Below are 21,345 nucleotides of genomic sequence, written 5' to 3' on the forward strand. Positions count from 1 at the left end.
GGGGAAGGCCGAGTAATAAAAGGAAAAAGAAGATCGTCAAGATCAGGTCAATGTGCAGACGTCACTTGATCTCGACAAACTGAACAATTTTTGAAAGGGTGTGTTAAGAAGCTAGCAGTGGTTCTGTGTGGATTGGGCTTTGCATTGATTTTTTTTTTTCACTTTTCCTTCACATTAAAGTGGATTAGATTGAAGTAATACTAGTAATACAGATCTTCCTAACCTAGATCATTCAACTTAAGGTGGCTTGATTTCATGACACTTCAAAAGTGACTTAAGTCAAATCCACGGTGGGATGGAGACTCTTCTTCTTTTTTTAAAAATTTATTATTATGTATGCAGTGCTCTGGCTGCACATACACCTGCAGGCCAGAAGAGGGCATCATATCACATTATAGATGGTTGTGAGCCACCATGTGGTTGCTGGGAATTGAATTCAGGACCTCTGGAGGAGCAGTCAGTGCCCTTAACCTTTGAGCCATCTCTCCAGCCCGAGACTCCTCTTTTTGTGTCCCTATAGTGGCTTACCACAGGTGAATTTAAAAAAGAAAAGAAATCTATTTCTTACCATTCTGGGGGCTAGAAAGTCCAGTGTCAAGATGTGGGCATCTGGTGAGGACCATCCTGCTGTATCCATGGCAAGACAGGAGGCATCACATAGGGAAAAAGCAGCAGGCACATTGCTTAGACCTCTGTGCTTCTTACAAAGCCAGGGCTTACCTGTGACCTCATCTAAACTACCTCATGACCTCATCTAAACTACCTTATGACCTCATCTTACCTACCTTATGACCTCATATAACCTAGTTTATGACCTCATCTAATCCAGTTTATGACTTCATATAACCCACCTTATGACCTCACATAACCCACCTTATGACTTCATCTTACTACTTTATGATCTCATATAACCCAGTTTATGACCTCATCTAATCTACCTTATGACCTCATATAAGCCACCTTATGACTTCATTTAATCCACCTTATGACCTCATCTTACCTACCTTATGACCTCATATAATCCAGCTATGACCTCACCTAATCTTCCTTATTTTACCTACCTTATGACCTGATATAACCCAGTTTATGACCTCATATAACCCAGTTTATGATTGGCCTATTTTAACACCCACCTCGTGGCCTCACCTCAGGCCCACTTTTAAATACTATCAACATTTGGAGGAATCAACTTTTTAACTATGAAGTTTATGAGGGAGGGGCCCGTTGAAAGCATAGTGTGGGGTGACTGGAAGTGACATTTGGGAAGTGCCATTATGGTCAAGAGTGTAAAGCCCTCATAAAAAAAGCTTGTTGCATTACTAAAGAGGCCCCAGGGCACCGTGCATATGTTAGAGTGCAGGTCTGTAAGGGAGGGGCAGGGGGTGTTCAAAGCTAGCCTGGGCTAAATAGTGAGACCCTGTCTCAAAAACAAAACAAAACAAACAAACAAACAAGACTAAGAACAAAAGAGATCTAATCTAAGGGAACTAAGTCCCCCACTCCTGTCACAGGAGGACACAGTGAGCAGGCACCTCCATGGACCAGGAAGCGGGCCTCACTCCTCGCTAACCCGCCTGCACCCTGATGGCATGCTTCCTTCCAGCAGAGAACTGCAGTCTGTTCTCTCTAAGCCTGCCAGTCTGTAGTGTGCTGTGACAGACGCATGAACTGACCACAGCCCAGGTGGGTCACACAGACATGGGAGATGGCACAAGTGTAATGTTGTTGGATAGCTAGGCGGGGGCCGGAAGACAGGGAAGTCTTTCAGGAGCGGTTGGAAGGCCATGTTTTTCATAATTTCTCCACTCTAAGTGTTTGCCAGTGCAGTTAGCTAAACTGCACTCGTGGTGCTCTCTACACTCAAGGGACTCGGCACTGTCCGGGTTCAGCGCTTCATGCTTTTACATGGTCATTGGCTTGAACACTGCTTGCCGAAACCCAGGCGGCTGTTTTGTCAGGTTGGGGGCCCTGTCACACCCTGCATACGTTATGACTTATGGCCCCGCCTTGGATCACTGATCCAGTGTTCTAGGTGTGGGATCAGAGTTCAGGCCTCTGCCGGAGGATCTTGAGGCATCCAGAACTGTTAAACCTCAAATATGCTTGACTAATTTTGGTCTCAGGACGCCTCCATATTCTACTCCACGTAGAGCCATGGGCTCAGGCCATTCACAGTCTGCCCGCCCACTCACATCAGGCAAACACAGATGTGTGACAATTTAAGCAATCTCTATGCCTCACCCCTGTTTTCAGTGCATGAATGCTACCCGACCACGTTGCAGGCAGGAGTTTTTCAAACACATTCGTGTTCTGTGGGCTTCCCCATTCACCAGGTGGTGTTCGTTTAATGAAAGTCTGTTAAATTTTACCATTTCTGAAGTTCCTTTGCAGTAAACATCGTATCTGCATGGCCGCCACACAAGAAAACTTTGTTCTAGATGCTATTCTGAGGCAGGGAGTCACAAAGCCCAGCTTGGCCTGGTATTTGCTCGGTAGCCCAGTCTGGTTTTTGAACTGGTAGCAATCCTCCTGCTTCCATCTCCTGGGGGTTGGAATCATAGACCTGCGTGAAACACCATGTCCAACGTAACCCCGTTTCCTCAATAAAGTTAGCCGCAAGCGTCAGAGATGGGGCTGTTTAATCCACAGCAGTCAGGGGAACCCTGACCTTTGGGAGATGCCCCCCTGCCCCGCCCCATGCCACTTGCTTGCCTCCTCCCTCTCGCAGGGCCCCTTCCTCACAGTCAGGTTGTAAAGAGGGGAAGATGGGTGGGGGAGGGGAGGGGTAGTGGGAGGGGAGGGGCAGGAAGTGGAGGTGGGGCAGGAGTGGAAAGAAGAGGGTGGGGGAGGGAGTAAGGGTGGGGTGGGGCTGGGGGGGGAAGTTTGGGGGTAAGGAGTGGGGGTTGGGGATAGGTAGTAGGGGGTGTTAGGGGTAAGGATTGAGGGGTGCTAGTAGTCATCTAGAGGGTCTCAGGGCTTGGTTCCCTCCCTGGCACCAAGAATTCCAAGTCCAGGCAGAGAGAGACAAGAGTCCCAAGAAGGAGAAAATACCAGCTGTATTCCTTTGCGATGGGAGTGGCCCTCACTCTGCTCTGCTCAACTGATGCTGGTTTGGACATTTTATAGGGCCTTTGGGTCCTCTTCTTTTCCTAGTTGGTCTTGTTTAGGTAGCCTTTTTTTTTTTCTTTTTCTTGATATGTCTCTGGGAACCAGAAGCTGCCATTGGGGGGCGGGGCAGACTTGCTTTGTCTTTCCTTGTCTGCCTATGTCCCTCTACCTCTCCTTCACTGCCCTCATCCTCAGATGGCCCTGAGGCCCTTGCTGCCCGGCCCTCACTTGTGCTGCCATTCCCAGCATTCCCCCTTTCCTTTCCAATCCCGTCACTCCTCTTTCTCTATTGCTCAAACGTCATTACTTTGGGGGGGGGTTCCCTAGAACCTTGGCGTAGCTCCTCTGTCCTCGACTCTTCACCTTCCCTGCTTTATCTTTCTTAGCCTAATTTTTTTTAAAAAACATAATGATAAAACATATAACACCTTTTGATCCTGGTCTAGCTCTCAAAAGAGTACCCAGCACAGATTAGAACTAGTGCGTCTCAACCTTCCTGACGCCCAGACTCGTAACACAGTTCCTCGTGTGGCGGTGGTGACGGGTTGCTGCTTCCTAACTGGAGTCTTTCTACTGTTATGAACGGTAATGTAAACATCTGATATGTGACCCCTCCCAAGGCGGTCGTGGCCCACAAGGTGAGAACTGCTGGATTTTTTTTTTTTTTTTTGAGACAGGGTTTCTTTGTGTATTCTTAGCTGTCCTAGACTCGCTTTGTAGACCAGGCTGGCCTCGAACTCACAGCGATCCGCCTGCCTCTGCCTCCCGAGTGCTGGGATTAAAGGCGTGCGCCACCACGCCCGGCTAACTGCTGGATTTTATTGGAAGTGATTTGTAGAGTAAATGAGTGATGGCTGTGCGGGCGCTTTCAGCCTCTGGGCCTTTGCAGGGGTTAGTGCCTTAGCTCGGATGTTCTTTTCCTCTGTGGGCCTTTCTTGTCACTCAGACCCCATCAAGTGTCTTTACCACAGAGAGTCTCTTAATACCCCCCCCAATGCATCCAATGCATTTTCTCCTTCATAAATTGAGGTATAATTCACGTACCATTTCATGACACAAAACTCAGCGTCCTTGCATACACGACCAGTGCTATCAAATCCCCGAGCATGCACATCGCCATGCAAAGGAACCCACGGCAGCTTGCAGTCTTCCTCGTCCTCGTGCCCCAGGTCCTGGAAAGAGATGAGACCCTTCTGTCTGTGTGGCCCAGCCTGCCCCAGATCCTGCATGGAAGCGGGATCCACTGCGAGCAGCCTTTGTGTCCGGCTTCCTGTGGTCAGTGCAAGGTTTTCAAGGTTCATTTCATGGTGTGGAGTTCATCAGAGCTCACTTCCTCCTTCTGGCTGAAACATTTTCCACCGTATGGACACTTTGTTCACTAGTCACTTATAAGGTTTTTTGCATAATGCATGTTTTCATCTTTCTTTCTTTCTTTTTTTTTTTTGGTTTTTCAAGACAGTATTTTCTCTGTGTATCCTTGGCTGTCCTGGACTCACTTTGTAGGCCAGGCTGGCCTTGAATTCACAGTGATCCACCTGCCTCTGCCTCCCAAGTGCTGGGATTACAGGCATGCGTCACCACTCCTGGCTATAATGTTGAGATTCTAACAGTCTCTGATAGGGCTGGTAGTAGAGTGCAGTGAGGGAATTACTCGCTTCAGGGGCAACCAGGGCATACTAAAGTATCTCAACTGCCAGAAAACAAAAAACAAAAAACAAAAAACAAAAAACAAAAAACAAAAAAAACTTAAAACATTTAGGACCGGGGCTGAAAAGATTGATGGTTCAGGGGCTAAGAACTTGCTGCTCTTCCAGAGGACCCAAGGTTAGTTCCCAGCACCTACACCAAACAGCTCACAACCACCTGTAACATCAGCACTAAAAAATCTGATGCCCTTTATTGGCCTCCATGGGCACTGCACACACACACACACACACACACACACACACACACACACACACACACACACACACCCCACATAAATAAAAGTAATACGTTTAAAGAATTACAGCAACAAGATGGCTCAGCTGATAAAGGCGCTCCCTTCAAGCCTGACCTGACCCATTTCCTGGACTCATATGGTGGCAGGAGAGAACGGATTCCCACAGGTTGACAACTTGTCCTCTGACCTCCACTCTGGCCGTGTGGCGTGTGTGTACTTCCTTCCTACACACTAAATAAAACTTAAAATGTAAGGGCTGGAGAGATGGCTCAGTGGTTAAGAGCATTGTCTGCTCTTCCAGAGGTCCTGAGTTCAATTCCCAGCATCCACATGGTGGCTCAAAACCACCTATAATGTGATCTGATGCCCTCTTCTGCAGATAAAGCACTCATATACAATAAATAAATAAATAAATAAATAAATAAATAAATAAATCTTTAAAAAAACTTAAAATGTAAAAAAGAAAGAAAGAGAGAAAAACAAACAAACTTTAAACATTTACCTATAAAATGTGTAATGATCAAGTTAGGATAATTAACATTTCAACTAAAAGGTCCAAGAGCTGGAGATTGAGGCAAAGGAAATGTGGAATCCTGGCTGTAAAATATTGGTACTTGGTCCACCAGGACGGCTCACTGGATAAAAGCGATTCACACACAAGCTTGATAACCAGAATTTGGCCCCTGGACCCCCATGGTTGAAAGAGGTCAGACTCCAGAAAAGTATTCTCTGGTCTTTCTACCTGTAATGCTGCTGGCTCTCTCACAGTACACTAATTAAGTGAAAAAAGGGGGGCAGGGGGCTGGAGAGATGGCTCAGAGGTTAAGAGCACTGTCTGCTCTTCCAGAGGTCCTGAGTTCAATTCCCAGCAACCACATGGTGGCTCAGAACTATCCATAATGTGATCTGATGCCCTCTTCTGGTGTGCAGGTGTACATGCAGGCAGAGCACTGCATATGTAATAATAATAATAAAATAGTACTGTGTGGATTCATTCTTCATTAACTTTTTCTTTTTAAATTGCAACTTGGTGTGGTAACCCAGAAACCCTGTCTCAACCAATATAATAAATAAATAAATAAAAATTTAAAACAGACCTATAACCGCAACATTCCTGAGGCCAAAACACTTAACATTGTAGGTACCAGGCCAGTTTGAGCCACACACAGCAAGATTCTGTTTTGTTTTGTAAAAAAAAAAAATCTCTCATTAAGCTGGGCATAGTGGCTCAAGCTTGTGACCCCAGCATCACAGAAACAAGAGGATAATTTCACTGTCCAAACCACCCTGGTCTACATAGCAGGTTGCAGACCAGTCAGAGCTACATAGGAAGAATGTATTAAAAAAAAAAAAAAAAGGCATTAACCTTCTTAATCTGAGTCTTGGGCACTCTGGTAAAATTTGCACCAGGCTTGCGACATACCTAGTCATTCAAATCCCTTCTGGAACATAAACCTCAGGTTGGAATAATTATCACACACAGCGGCCTCGCTGAAAGTTCAAGGAAGAACTTCGTGTGCCTCCACAATTAGCGGGCCTTCACTTTACAGCAGGCCCTCCAGCTGTGAAGCGGACCCAAATCAAATGGGGAGAAAGATTTCCCCAGGTAATCGAACTAAGACCAGCCCCGCCCCCCCAGGGGAGGTTAAGGTGGAAAGTCGAGGGACTAGATTCTAGGGCATCTTGGGAAGAAATAGGGGGGAGCAGGGGTCGGATGGGTAGTGGAGGAGGAGGCGATGTCAGTGGTAAGGCCAGAGGTGCCTTCTGGTACCCTAGAACTCTGAGTTAGGTTTGGGCCTAGAGAGAAGCTACCGTCTTTTCGTCTTTTCTGGCACCTTAGCTGCGCCCCAAGCTTGGCCTGGAGACGAGTCGTGGGTGACAGGGAGAGGGCGCCTCCTGGTGGCTCCACGTAGCCATGCTCACCCTGCAAGCCTCCATAGTAAATAACTCCATAGCAAACACCAGGGCTGCTACCGGGGCGCAGACTTGAAGGGGCCACACAAACCTCAGCAATCAGGATACTATTTTAATGCAATACTTGCCACCATCCCCCGAAAAATCAATCTATTTTGGAGAGCAATTTGCAGGATCTGTCCAGATCTAAAACCTTGGTCCCTGAACTCGAGAGATGGTTTAGCGGTTAAGAGCGCTCACAGCTCTTCCAGAAGATCCAGAGGTCGGTGTCCAGCATCGACACTGGAGCAATTCACAACAGCCTACAACTCCAGCTCTAGGGGATATGCCGCCCTCTTCTGGCCTCCTTGGGTACTGCGCTTGTGCAACCCACATATATTCACAAATGAAAATAAAATATTAATAATTAAATAAAGCCTTGCTCTCTCCTCCTTTTGCACTTGTCCCTCGTTGGTCTTCCAGTGTCCTTGGATTTTCCTTCTCTTTCCCACCTGGCACACTGATCACAGACCATATCTAGAAAATAACATGACTCTAAACCATGAGTCTTCAAAGACTCCTGAGTTACCTTTCCTACATCCCTGTGACAAAATACGTAACAGAGGAGACTTACATAAGGAAAGATTTACTCTGACCATGGTCTCATCCCATTCTAGCCAGGAAGACATGGTAGACGTCATGGTGATGGAAGTACATGGGACAGAGACTCAGGCGGAGAGTTCAGCGTACAAGGACTGCCTCCAAGGACCACCCTCCCTTTCTGCCATGTCACCTTCCAAAGGTTTTATACCCTCCCAGACTAGGACCACCAGCTGGCTAGCAAGTGTTCAAATACACGTGTCATGAGGGGGGGGGCATTTCACATGCACGTCATGATAGCATTCAAGGACCCAGAAGGCGAGAGCCGACCCCTCTGCACACAGTGACTCACCTCTGCCTGCTAGGCTCCACCCCCTAAAGGTTCCACACCCACCACAACACACCACCAACTGGGAACCAGAGTAGTCACACACTTAAGTCTGTAGAGGACGTGTCCTGCAATCCACAACCGTCCCCTCCCCCCCCAGAGGCCCACATGCCAAAGGCTCGGCTGCCAGCCTGCAAGGCTCTTGGAGGTGGCAGAACTTTAGGAATCGGGGTCAGCTGGGAAGGAAGTTATGACACTGAGGTCACACATGCCCTCAAAAAGGGTGCCGTGGGACTGGCAGCTCCCTGTTTTTCTTTTGTGCTTCTGGGAAGCTGATGGGGCGTTTTGTGCACTGTGTGCTTTTGCTGTGACCTACTGTCTCTCTACAGGAGTCAAGCAACCGTGGCTGAATCTCTGAGGTGAACCAAAAATAAGGCTTCTCTCCCGATGGATGACTTAGTTCAGGCCTTTTTGTCACAGTGACAGAAAGCAGAGGGGCATACCGCCACACACCTTTGACACAGGGCCAAACCCCAGAACTCCGGCCCCTCTCTCTAGCCTGCTGCCTCTATTATTGTTATGACACAGCTGTTTATATTATTGGGACTCTCGCGTCGATGATGTCACTTTGCTCCATTCAAACTGCTTCTATGGCTGTTTAGTACTTTTACGACAGTGTGGATGTGGATGTGGTGTGTGTGTGTGTGTGTGTCTGTCTGTCTGTCTGTCTGTCTACTATTTCAACCATGACATATTTTTCCTGCTCTCTTTTTATTCCAATATGTTAACACTGGAGAGGTGAGTGCTGCCACACACTCTTAGGAGAGTCTGTTCATTTTTCTTGATCTTTTTTTCTTCTGTTTTTCAAATAGTATACACTATTTTCATCTGTCTTTCAATCTTCAAGCTTGTGGGCTCTTTCTATTGCCAGTTCAGGTCAAGCTCTCCCCCTCCAGTAACATTTGTTTTTAACTTTAAATTTTAATTTTATGTGTATGGGTGTTTTTTTTTTTAACCTGCACACCACCTGCATGCAGTACCAGAGGGAGCCAGAAGAGGGCGTGTGATTTTTCTGAAACTAACAGCTGTTAGCCACTATGTGGGTAGTGAGAATCAAACCAGGGTCCTCTGGAAAAGCAGCAAATGCTCTCAAGCTCCGAGCCATCTCTCTCTAGCCCACCTCCACCAACACTTTAAAACCTCCTTTATTGTGCTTTCAATGTCAGATTCCATTATTTAAAAAATAAATTGGCTCTGCTTGTCAATATTCTGTATTTGACCAGCCATTGCTACCCACTTTCCTTTACTTCTCAAGCATGGTCCCCAGCTATTTCCACAGACACATAGTAGGTGCTCTCTGACACCTCCTCTCACAGGCATTTTCTGTTACCTTCTCCCCCCACCGCCACCCCGTTCATGGCGTGGCATTTCTGGTTTGTTTTGAACTCATGTCTCTTAGCTTTTGGTTGGACACTGGGCATTCAGAGTGTGGCCCTGGGCATGGATGCAGTCGGTCTGAAAGGACAGTGACTTGCCCAGGGTGCCCTGTGACTGTCTCCCACCTGTCCCTCAGCCATCTGTCTGCCTTTGGTGGTCTCCGCACCTCACTGTTAGGCTTCCGCCTCACTGATGAGCAATCGGTCCACGGTTCACAGCAACGTCCAAGGACATGAACTACAGCACAGACTGATGCTGCCGAGATGCGGGCTCCTATCCAGAGTGGGTTTCCTAGGCAACCATGTGGTTTGTTCTGACCCCAGGTTTTCTCTGGTAGGCTGTTTGCCTTATGGCTTAGTTTACTGGGATTAAGAGGGTGTGGCGTCTTCCCGTGATTTCTTCCTACCAAGATCTCTACTGCTTTTGAAATTGCCCTTGGGTCTGAAGTAGTCCTTGAAGAATTTGGGAGATGTCTGTTGTTACAGCTTGTCTGTGGCCCTTTTTCAGGGTGACACCCTTTGCTTTTTGAGTTCGGACTGTAGCCTCATCTACGCCCCGCCCCCCATGGTATTTCCACCACATGAGTAAGCTGGTGTGAGTGCGACCAGGGCCCCAGCACTCTCAGAGGAAGTGGCCAGGTCAGTCATCTCTCTGTGAATGGGGCTGGGTGCAGGGAGGGCTCCATGCTGCTCAGCTCTGCTCACTCAAGGTTGGTAGCCCAGAGCTGGAGACGCAGCGGGAGAGGCTGGAAGCCTGTCTCTCCTGTGGGGCTGAGCCCTGGCCTGGGGACTGGTGAGGAGGGCCAGGGGGTTCTTGGCTGTGGCCCCTGGAGTTGACTTCTATTGTTCCTCATGGGAGGAAGTGGTCACAGTTCTAATGTCACAAGACTCATACTTCTTATGCAGTTTTAGTAGATTTCCTTTCCTTTCTTTTTTCAGTGTGTGTGTGTGTGTGTACGTGTGTGTGTATACACGTGTGTTTGGGTGTGTGTATACACGTGTATGAGAACGGAGGCCAGATGTCAATGTTTAGTGTCTTCTATCACTCTCCACTTTATTTTTTTGAGACGGCCTTTCACCGAACCTGGAGTTCATCATTTTGACTAGACTGGCTGGCCAGTGGGCTCCTGCGACCTGGGGACCTCAGGTCCCCAGGCTTGCTCAGCAGCAAACACGTTGTTATTCACTGGTCCATCTCCAAAGGCCAGGTTGCCTGAATAACCTTTCCTGAGTGGCACCATGATCTAAGGTAATCTAGAGCGGCCTCACTGGAGGAGCTCGTGCACAGAACTCAGAGTCTGCAGGGCTCTGCGCAAGACCACAGGCTCTCGGTCTTGGGAGCTCCACCCCACCTCCCACTTCAAATTATTGAAATGTTTTTGAAGTGCTGTGGATTGAACTTGGACAGGACTCTACGTTTTAAGCAAGTCATCTACCATGGCATGTGCCCCAGCCACAAGGTGCTGGAGGGAAACACGGTTTATTTTGGGCATATGGTCTTGGCTAGGTAGCTCAGGCTGGCCTTGAACTGTTGATCCTTTAGCCTCAGGCTTTTGAGTGTTAAGATCATAGGCATACATCATCACCTGGCTTAGCAATTCGCTTTTTGTCCAAGTATCATTTGTGTTGAAAGGCTTTGCTTCTGTACACTTGTACACCAAAGAGGGCACCAGGTCTCATTATAGATGGTTGTGACCACCATGTGGTTGCTGGGAATTGAACTCAGGACCTCTGGAAGAGCAGCCAGTGCTCTTAACCTCTGAACCATCTCTCCAGCCCCAAGCCTCTGCTTCTTTTCTCCACCTTTTCTTCCTTATCTCTAGTCCCCAGAGGCGCTCTGCAGTTACAGGAATGCCCCACCTGCTAGCCTACTTTTTCATTTGTTTGTTTTTTGTTTTGTTTTGTTGTTTTTTTTTTTTTTTGAGACAGGGTGTCCTGGACTCATTTTGTAGACCAGGCTGGCCTGGAACTCACAGCAATCTGCCTGCCGGGATTAAAGGCGTGCGCCACCACGCCCGGCAAAGCTAGCCTACTCTTAGCTGAGGCTTCTCCTGGTGCCCTAGCTTCTCCCTTGCTCCACTTCTCCCAGCTTCTCTCTTACTACCAGCCCTTGGTATCTCCAGGGCTTCCTGTTCGTTTTCTTGTGTTGGATTACACGATTGCCAAAGTCATCATCTTTCTTGATTTTTATGTCCTTACTTTGGTGGCGTGTATCTTGCTGCAGGAATATATGCTGTCTAGGCTTTGGGAGGGAGTCCTGAGCCCTGCTGGTGGGGTATGGATGGGCACAGGCATTGGGGTGGGGGTGTGGGGGTGGAGGGGGCAGGGGGGGACGGTCACAGGTACCTTTTCTTGTCCATGCCTGAAACACTCTTACTCACAGCTGCGGAGGTTGGGCCCCATGGTGACTGTGTTATTTAGATTCACATCTATGGATGCTGGGCTGTTTCCAGCCTTTTCTCTCTCAAACAGCTCTGCAGTAAAAGTTTAAAAGCATAAAGACCAGATGAGTCACTAGAGGTGACAGCCACAGACAGCAAGCATTTGTGATTTTGGTGGCAGCTCCCAGCTGGGGTTTGGCTACTGTGTCACCATCCCACAGGTCCCTGCGTTAGAAGCTTAGTGCCTGGGTGGTAGTACTGTGAGAGACAGGAAGCTTTTCAAATTTTTGTTTTGTTTTCTTGTTTTATTTTATGTTGTTGTTGTTTTTGGGGTCTTTTTCTGTTTTTGTTTTTTGTTGTTTTTTCGACACAGGGTCTCTCTGTGTAGCCTTGGTTGTCCTGGACTTGCTTTGTAGACCAGGCTGGCCTTGAACTCACAGCAATTTGCCTGCCTCTGCCTCCCAAGTGCTGGGATTAAAGGTGTGCGCCACTACCACCCAGCTGTTTTCTTGTTTTTTGAGGCGGGGTTTCCTGGCTGTCCTGGAACTTTTGGTAGTTACAGGATTTCCCTGGCTCTCTGTAGAGTTAGCAATCCTTTACCCTCTTAAGCCTCCATCATTGTAATCTGCCCCATGTGCCACACAGCAAGGGCCTTTCCAGAGCTGAATCAATTCAGGTGCCATGTCCCTGGCTTTCTGGACCTGTGAGCTAACTAGAGCGCTTGATTAAGTTAGCCTCTTCAAGGATTCTGTCAAGGGAGTAAACAGTGAATGACACCCTGTCCAAGTTCCATCTTTGGAATGCATCAATTTACATTATAAACTGGGATGCTTGGGCAGCCTTCACGGAGGGTTGGATGTAGACAAGTCAGTAGCCACTACGGAAGGCCAGAGCACTCCCCACAGCTCAGTGAGCCTGGGTGAGGAGCTGCTCAAGGCAAGAGGAGAGCATCTTGGCCGGATGCTGCCATATCTCTTTCAGAATTCTACGGATTCCTCGTGGGCCCGAGGCTGCCTATGTGGCCAGGAAGCAGGGACAGACAACGACAAGGTCTCACACTGAACTTTCAGCTCAGCAACTGGTACAACGGCTGGTCAGCGAGCTCCAGGAATCTGCCAATTTCTGTCCACCTAGCACCAGAGTTACAGATGTGCGTCACCAACACTTGGCTTTTACACAGGAGCAGGGCATCCACACTCAAGCCCTCACGTTTGCACCTCCCTGAGAGAGCCATCTCCCGGCACCACATCCTATTCTGAAAGTGTGTCGACACATTCCCGGGGATGATCTGCGACCCCCACTCCGTACTCTATTGAGGCTCATCTTGGGCCTGAGGCTCAGAGACACACTATGGACACTCGTGCACAGGATGGGCGTACAAACATGTTTACTCCGACTCTTAATGTTTACAGGGGAGCTAGGCGGCAGGTTGTAATATACACATTGCCAACTCCACGACTCCACGGTTTGTCTCGTTGACTTGCTTTACAGCTGTCGCCAAGAAGGTCATCCTGATACCAGCAGGATGCAGATGGGGATGGGTGACCGCACAAACAAGTCCACTGGGGCGGTGGGGGGTGGGGCGGGGGAGCAGGACAGGAGCCCATCAGCAGGGGCTCGAGTGGGCTCTGCGCTGGCACAGGCACGTCTCATGTTGCACCGTGATGCCTGCTGTAGGTACAGAAGCTCCCAAGCCACCGGGTGACAGCACATGTCACTCCACAAGACCACGTGATTGCAGTCACCCAGTCGTCGGGGTAGCACGTGTGTGTGTGTGTGTGTGTGTGTGTGTGTGTGTGTGTCCCTGTCCAGAATGGACAGATTGACGGCGTGACCCACTTGGTCATAAAGGCAAAGTTTGCCCAAAGCATGTCACCCATGCTTTTGAAGGCCCTGCCAGGACAGTCAGGGCTGAGGTCCCGTAAAAGGTTTCCTGTGCCCATGTGGCCATGGTGGCAGGTACAGGGTCTGGGTTTGCAAAGTAGTGAGGCTTTGCATCAACCTCCACCCGTTGGGCCAGCTGAGACAGGGTTGGGATGGCCTGTTGTCAGCTCCTTTGCTTCCTCCTCCTCCTCCTCTGTCTCGGCTTCTCAGGTCTTCCCCAGAATAGAAGATCTGCAGATTGAGACACACAGCAGGGTAAGGTGAGCCTCTCCTGTGGCCAGAGCGCTTCCCCCATAGGCCACCTTCTCAGCATTGCAGAAGTGGCCAGAGAAGGGTGTGGCGAATCCTTTCGGTTCAGCCCTGCGAGTCCATTTCTTGTCTCTGACTTCCATCTGGCTGTGTTAACAAGCTGAGCAAGCAGGAGATTGTGTGTGTGTGTGTGTGTGTGCGTGTGCGTGTGCGTGTGTGTGTGTGTGTGTGCATGTGTGTGTGATATTTTCTGGCACAAAATATGGACCAGGAGTTCCTGGCCCTGGGATACTCATCCTAACCATCCCACAGACATGCAACCAGGGTCATCGGCTCGGTCTCCTTTCGCTATCCATAGGCCTTGAATTCTGCTCCGATGCTCTGATCTCTCTGGTCCCAGTGTGTTCTTCTTCCTTCCTCACAGGGAGGAGCCTCATCAACAAATACCTCGCAAACCTCTCAGCCTCATCCTGGCCCCAGGCAGCCCAGCTGTATCCCTCCGTCCGTCTTGCATGCCCCTTCCTGGCACGCAGACCCACCTTAGAGATTTCCACCTCTCTTTTTCTGTCTGGTTCTCTGGGCTCTCACTTTCATACGAAGCCAAATAGAGACCTAAACCAAAACAGAAGTAAAGGGAAGTGAAATTACGCAACTACAGCAGGTGACCATAACTCTTTGTTCACCCAGAATTTGACCTGATTTTGTTTGTTTGTTTGTTTGTGGATTTAACTTCTCATTTGGAGGCCACCACTTGCAGGCAATTTTAGGAAATAACATGGCCCTGGGAATACCATATGCAAAACTAAAGAGCAGAGTATGTACTTCACTTATGATGGTTTAATATACTATTTTTTTTCTGCTCACGATGCCCTAAGGTAATGCATTTAGTAGAAAACACAATCTGAAATTTGAATTCGGATTCCCCCCCCCCCCCACTTAGCTAGCAATAAGACGTGTGCTCCTCTCTGTGAGCTGCACCTGCACTCCATCAGTCATGTGACTCAACCCACACAGCATATTGTGTTCAATAAATGGACTATCCCACATATAGTGATATGCTCTGTTTTATGCTAGACTAGACGTGGTGGCACATCTTTAATCCCAGTACTCAGGAGACAGAAGCAGTTAGATCTCTGTGAGTTCAAGACCAGCCTGGTTCTACAGAGCAAGTTCCAGGACAACCAGGGATACACAGAGAAACCCTGTCTCGAAAAATGAAACCAAACAAAACCACAAAACACTTACCAGCTGCCTTTGTGTTAGATTACTGTGCTCTTTTGCATTGTGAGCATTCTAAGCATGTCTGCAGCAGGCTGGACTCCTCTGTGATGCCCGTATGCTAGGGCTACGAGAGATGCGGCTTTGACTTATGGTATTTCCAACTTAGGATGGGCTTACTTGGATGTAATCCCATCATGAACTGAAGGGCCCTGGTACAGTTAGTACCATGATCAGAACACTGACATTGGCAGACTTTAGACACAGGACATTTCCATAACAACCAGAGCAGTGCATTTTCAGACTCACATCCACTTCTCATCGCCTTATAATTTCTTTTTCTCTTGTCCTCTCTCCCCTCCCCTCTGCTTCCCCACCTCTCTTTTTCTTTCTGTGATGTTGGGGATTGAACCCTGGGGCAGCATTCTACCACTAAACCACATCCCAGATGCCACCTCCCTTTTCTGACAAATACTAATCTGTTTCTATGATATTTGAAGAATATTATAGAAAGAGTCATATAGTGTGTGTGTGTAACACACACACATGATATATATGTATGTATATATATATGTATATATATATATATATTTATATATATAAATTTTTTTCAAGTCTGGAGACTCATCCACAGGTGGCTGGTATCAATGGCATGTATCCTGTTTGTGTCTGAAAAATTCCAAAGTGGGGGTGTATTATAGTTCATTTAACCATTCACCCACTGTCAGACACTGCAATTGTTTTCAGTTTGAGGCTATAACAAGGGGAACTTATAGACACTGGTTGTTCATTTTTTGTTTCTTGGGAGGCACGGATATCATTTGCCTAGAATAAACCAATGACCAGGAGTGTAATTTCCTGGCCATATAATGTTAATAGTATTTACTTTTATAAGATATTCTGTCAGTTGGGCATGCTGTAATCCTAACACTGGGGACCCAGGTGTAATTTTGGAGTTAGTCTGTTTTTTATTTTTCTTTGTTTTTTTTGAGACAGGGTTTCTCTGTGTAGCCTTGGCTGTCCTGGACTCACTTTGTAGACCAGGCTGGCCTCGAACTTACAGTGATCCTCCTGCCTCTGCCTCCCAAGTGCTGGAATTAAAGGCGTGCGCCACCACACCCGGCCTGGAGTTAGTCTGGGCTATATAACTTGAGCTACACAGCGAGAACCCACCTCTACAAACAAAACAAAACAAGTATCTAGGTAACTATAAAAAGTGAAACAAACCTGAAACCAGGACCTCTTTGTCTACACAGATGCTCTTGGGGTTATGACACCATAATGTCCCAATAAACCTCTGCAAACTGAAAGTGTTGAGGTTTAATCAGCTTATCTAGCAAGGCACAGGCCCGCAACCCCAGCTCCTCTGGAGGCCGAGAGAGTAGGATCACAAGGGCAGGTTTGCCTGGGCCACAAAATTATTCAAAGCCGGGCAGCTTACTGAGCCCCATCCTCAACATAAAAAGCTAAAAAGAGGCCTGGGGGTATAGCCCAGTGTTAGGACATTTGCCTGGTGATGTGTGAGGCCTTGAGTTCCATAGTTCCCAGAAAGCAGTGTCTCATGCCAGTGTGCATCACATGCTGCCCTCACACATGTGCCCCAACACTTGGCTCTGCTTCCTCATGTGAGCCCCACTTCTTATACTCACTCCCACTTTCTTAATGAGGAAAACGGGGGGGGGGGGGGGGGGGGAGGGGAGGCTGGGTGTTGAAGTGAGGCTAGGGCTTACTCTAAGTCTTCCACAGGACATAGAATTCTGACGCCGTGGAAAGACAACTGTGTTCATTTACGCTTGCAACACAGGACGCTCATGCGGGATGGACAGGCTGCACATGCTCAGAACGCACACCAACGATCACACTGTGGTCAGGGAGGGAACTGAACTCAGGGGCCCTTGAGGTCCTGGCCTGCAACCTGCTGAGTTGGTCTTGCGCTCCTTAGCAGACAACTGGGTGCTGTGCATCAGACAAGGGGGCGATGCCTTCTCGGTTCCACTCTGGGGCCAGCAAGTATGAGTGAGATGTATCTCTGCCCAGAGTTGGTGTCCCTGAATGGTGACCGGCTAAGAAGCCACTGGACAGTCCTACCGCCAGAATGTCAAGGCCATGGGGCTACCTTACCGTCTTCGCTGAAGATGGGGGCAGTGTACAGGTAGTGGGTGATGCTTGCATCTTGCTCAAAAGGACATTCCACTTGTTTCCAGGTGATGAACTCTCCAACCTGCTTGGCCAGCTCCAGAAATTTCTGCCAGGTTTACAGAGATACAAAATGGAGCCAAGTGTGTGGCTTGCCTTGGCTCATCACCCTTCAGTCATCTTGTGGGTCTGAGAAGGAACATGGGACCACAGGTGACAGCAGAACCTAAGAAAGGTGCTGGGAGTTCTCTGAGAATCACCTTGCCAATTCTCCTTTATCCCTCTTAGCAATCAGTGACACCTGCCACCTCAGGCTCCCAGCCTCCCCATCAAGGGGGGGTGGCGGCTGTCGGAACACGGCTTTTTAAGAACTACCTATGTACATCAGGCTAGTCTCTAACTCAGAGACATCCTCCTGCCTCTGACTCCAGACAGGTTTGGATTAAAGGCATGTGCCACCACACCCGGCTGCCCACAGCCTTTGCCCGCATGTAGCAAGAAGGTGCATAGCTTACTTTGAATTTCTTTTTGTGTTTTTCTTTGGGAAAGTGACATAAGCTTGTTGACTTATAGGATGGTGTAAACGCGATTCAGCAAATCTATTTAAATAAAAATTGAGTCACTTAAAAAGATTTATGTTATTTTTAAGTATGTGTGTATATGTGGGTGTGTGCACGTGGGGCTGGAGTAATGTGGGTGCTGGGAACCAAACCTGGGGCCTGTGGAAGAACAGTGCACGTCCTTAACTGCTGCTCCAGTTCTGCAGCCCAAGTAAATTCTTTTTTTTTTTTTAAATCTGCGGCATTTTATTTATTTATTTTATACATGTGTATAGGCACATGTGTACCTTGGCACATAGGTGGAGGTCAGAGGACAACTGGCAAGAATCAGTTTTGTCCTACCCCCATGCTGTGTCCGAGGGATGGACTCAGGTCGTTAGGCTTGGCAGCACACACCTTCACCCACTGAGCCATCGCAACAGCTCTAAGTAAATTCTTTTAAGTGTATTGTAAAATAGAATCATCTTTTAATATGCACAGCAATTGGTTCTAGGATCCCTTCGCCCCAACCAAGATACCCCCAGCCAAGTAAGGGATATGCCTCCTCCTCTTGCATGCTTTAAACCCTCTCCAGGCAGCTCCTGACACCTAGCACAATGTAAACGCTATGCAGATGGCTTCTGTGTGCATTGTTCTGGGAACAGCAACAAGCAAAACAGTCTGTACGTCTTCAGTACAGATGTAAATAAGAAATATTTTCCATCCGCCAATGCAGAACCCATGGAAACAGAAGGCTGACTACATATGTGTTTAAATAGTAAAAGTATGCTAATTTTCAGAAGGAGTTTAAACACACAGTAACTGTGGTTTGACTGTGGTTTTGGCTTTTTTTTTTTTTTTCCTCTCTCTGAGACAGGGTTTCTCTGTGCAGCCTCGGCTGAACTGGAACTCTGTAGACCAGGCTGGCCTCAAACTTACAGAGAGCTACCTGCCTCTGCCTCTTCAAGTGCTGGGTTTACAGGCGTGCGCCAACATTTGACTCTGCAATGCTCCCCACAGGCTGGTGCCTTTGCATGTTTCTTTCCCAGCTGGTGGTGCATTTGGAAGGTTATGGACCTTAGGGAGGTGGAGATTTGCTGGGGAAGTGGGTTACTGGGGTGGGGGTGGGGGGGTGGGGGGCTTTGAGGGTTGACAGCCTGGTCCCACTTGCTGTTTGGACTCTCCTTCCTGAGTACAGATGTAATACAGTCAGCCAGCTTCCTGCTCCTTCCCCTCGTGCCTTGCCTTCAACGATGAACTCTCATCCCTTTGGAACTGTAAGTCAAAACAAACCCTTTCCCCTTGGTTTTTGTCAGCGTATTTTATCACAGCAACAGCAAAGAAAACAGGATACAGCCCAGAGCCGTGCCCGGGCTGGAGAGCCTGCCCTGTGACATCCCTCAATCAGCCCTAGTAGCCAGGTCTACTGTACCACCTGCCCCTTCAGTGTGTAGCCACACGAGTGGCTCAAAGTCTTCCTCGGCTTCAACTCTAAGGACCAGTTTAAGAAGAGAAAATGATGGAGTCCTCACCCCGATAGTTTTGAGTCAGGATCAGAAAAAGCCCATCCCAGGCCCCTGGGTCCCTGCAGTCTCATCCAAGTGGCCTCTAGACAACCGTTTGGGACCACATGCTGGGCTGGATGATGATTCCTCCCTATCCTTACCCTGTCCCCCCTTCCCCACCCCCATGCCTGCTCTGCCAACTGTGGGACAGTCAGGTCTGTGGGTCTCCTGAGATCTGTGCAGATACCAGCTGTAGGCCAAAGAGCCCAGGCTTGCGTTGTGGTCCTCATCAGCTGGGGACACTCACAGAGTTCTTGACAGCCTCCAAGACTCTATGTGGCCACAGTTGTGGCCCATTTTACAGAGGCAGGGGATGAGCTTCCTACAGAGCAGGGCTTCTCACCCTTCCTAATGCTGGGACCCTTTAGTACAGTTCCTCATGGTGCGGTGACCCCAACAGTAAAATCATTTTGTTGCTATTTTATAGCTATAATTTTGTGACTGTTTTGAGTTATAAATACCTGAATTTTACGATGGTCTTAGGTGACCCCCTGTGAAAGGGTCATTCGATCTGCAAAGGGGTCACAACCCACAGGTTGAGAACTGCTGCTACAGAGCAAGTACTAGGTCCAGGATTTATGTGTCTTGGAGCTAAAGGCTGAGCGGGCACCAGGTGGGGCTAACCCTCCTGCAAGACCAGAGCCTCTTTCTTCCCACAGACTGAAAGGTCCCACTACTTGACGCCATGCTCTGTGTGCAGGACTCTGTCTGCAGAGCCCACCTGCCTCGTAGGGATGTGGGTGGGCTCTTCTGAGGCATTCAGGAACTCCCGTTCTCTGAGTGAGTTGTGGATGTCCTGACTGCTGTGGGAACCCTGGCAGGTGGGATCTCTCGCCTTGAGAGGTCATGGGGACTTCCGGGAGGAGGTGACAGTTATGAGAGTGGTGAGCTGATGGAGCAGAAAACTCTTTGCCTCCGCCCTCTGTGGTTTCTGCTTCGCGGTTCTGTCTTGCTTCTTATTGGGGATCTTCCCTGGTCCCTAGGTACTACACATTTGTGTGGTCCTTAAAGCACCTTGCCAGCTACCATCTTGGCCCTACAGGGTTGCCTTTCTCTTCAGCCTGGTGCTCTTCAGGGACCAAAGTGATTCTGCTCCCTGTGCTGAGAACAACCTCCAAGCGTGGGGTCTCGGCTTACCCTTGTGGCTGATGTTAGGGGGACCCGGATAACCCCACTTTGGAATGGCTGCAAACTGCGGCACCCTGACTTTCCTGCAGCTCCCATTCATCCAGCTATCCAGGGGCTAGCAGTCCCACGCTGGCAACGTTTGCGTGTGCGTGTGTGTGCGCGCGTGTGTGCGTGTGTGTGTGTGTGTGTGCGTGTGTGTGTGTGTGTGTGTGTGTGTGTGCGCGCGCGCTTGCTTATGTTGTGTGATCTGCAGGTGAATGTGGGCAAGTAGAGGCCAGAGGACAAACTCAGTACTGTCCACCACTCTGGACAGATCTCTGTGAGTTCGAGGCCAGCCTGGTCTACAAAGAGAGGTCCAGGACAGCCAGGGCTACACAGAGAAACCCTGCCTTGAAAAACAAACAAAACAAAGCAAAACAAACAAAAAAGACAGATTCTCTCACTGGCCTAGAACTTACCAATCAGGCTGGGCTGACTGGCCAGGGAGCCCCAGAGGTCTGCCTTTCTCCTCCTCCCAGGACTGGGATTATAAATACCTGCCAACAAACCCAGCTTTTCTTCACATGGGTTCCTCCAGTTCACACCACAAGCACTTTACTGGCTCTCTAGCTGCTTCCCTTGTTTGTAGTAGCAACTTTTAGAGCTTGCCTCATTTGGTGGTGTCGATGGCCTGTGGACCCACCTCAAAGTTGACGTGCCCGTTGGGAAGGCGGTTGGCACAGCCCTCGTTGAGGAAGTAGATATCCTTGATGAGCAGGCTGAAGAAAGGGATGACAATCTAGAAGGGAGAAAGTGCAGGTCAACTCGAAGGCAAAGCCCCCCAGCAGCCCATGGCCAGAAGGGCAGAGTACAAGACGCCAAGTCCCCGCTTGCCCAGCCTGCCCCACGGTCACCCAGCCTCAGCACGGATGGGACTTCTCCAATCAGAGGCCACAGCC

The 21,345-nt window shown here is 48.8% G+C and overlaps 1 protein-coding gene across 1 annotated transcript in view; it reads right to left on the reverse strand.

Annotated features, from left to right (window-relative positions):
* Positions 1 to 13,064: 13,064 nt before the first annotated feature.
* Positions 13,065 to 21,345, reverse strand: part of RASGEF1C (RasGEF domain family member 1C) — a 73,466-nt gene continuing 65,185 nt past the window's right edge. The window contains exons 11-14 of the mRNA XM_084763305.1: positions 21,090 to 21,185; positions 17,161 to 17,284; positions 14,361 to 14,433; positions 13,065 to 13,803 (exon numbers count right to left, since the gene is read on the reverse strand). Coding sequence (XP_084619431.1) covers positions 13,779 to 13,803; positions 14,361 to 14,433; positions 17,161 to 17,284; positions 21,090 to 21,185 — 318 coding nt within the window. The 3' untranslated portion in view covers positions 13,065 to 13,778. The remainder of the gene's footprint in view (positions 13,804 to 14,360; positions 14,434 to 17,160; positions 17,285 to 21,089; positions 21,186 to 21,345) is intronic.

This window comes from Acomys minous (assembly GCF_964271855.1).
Source record: "Acomys minous genome assembly, chromosome: 16".
Classification (NCBI taxonomy): domain Eukaryota; kingdom Metazoa; phylum Chordata; class Mammalia; order Rodentia; family Muridae; genus Acomys; species Acomys minous.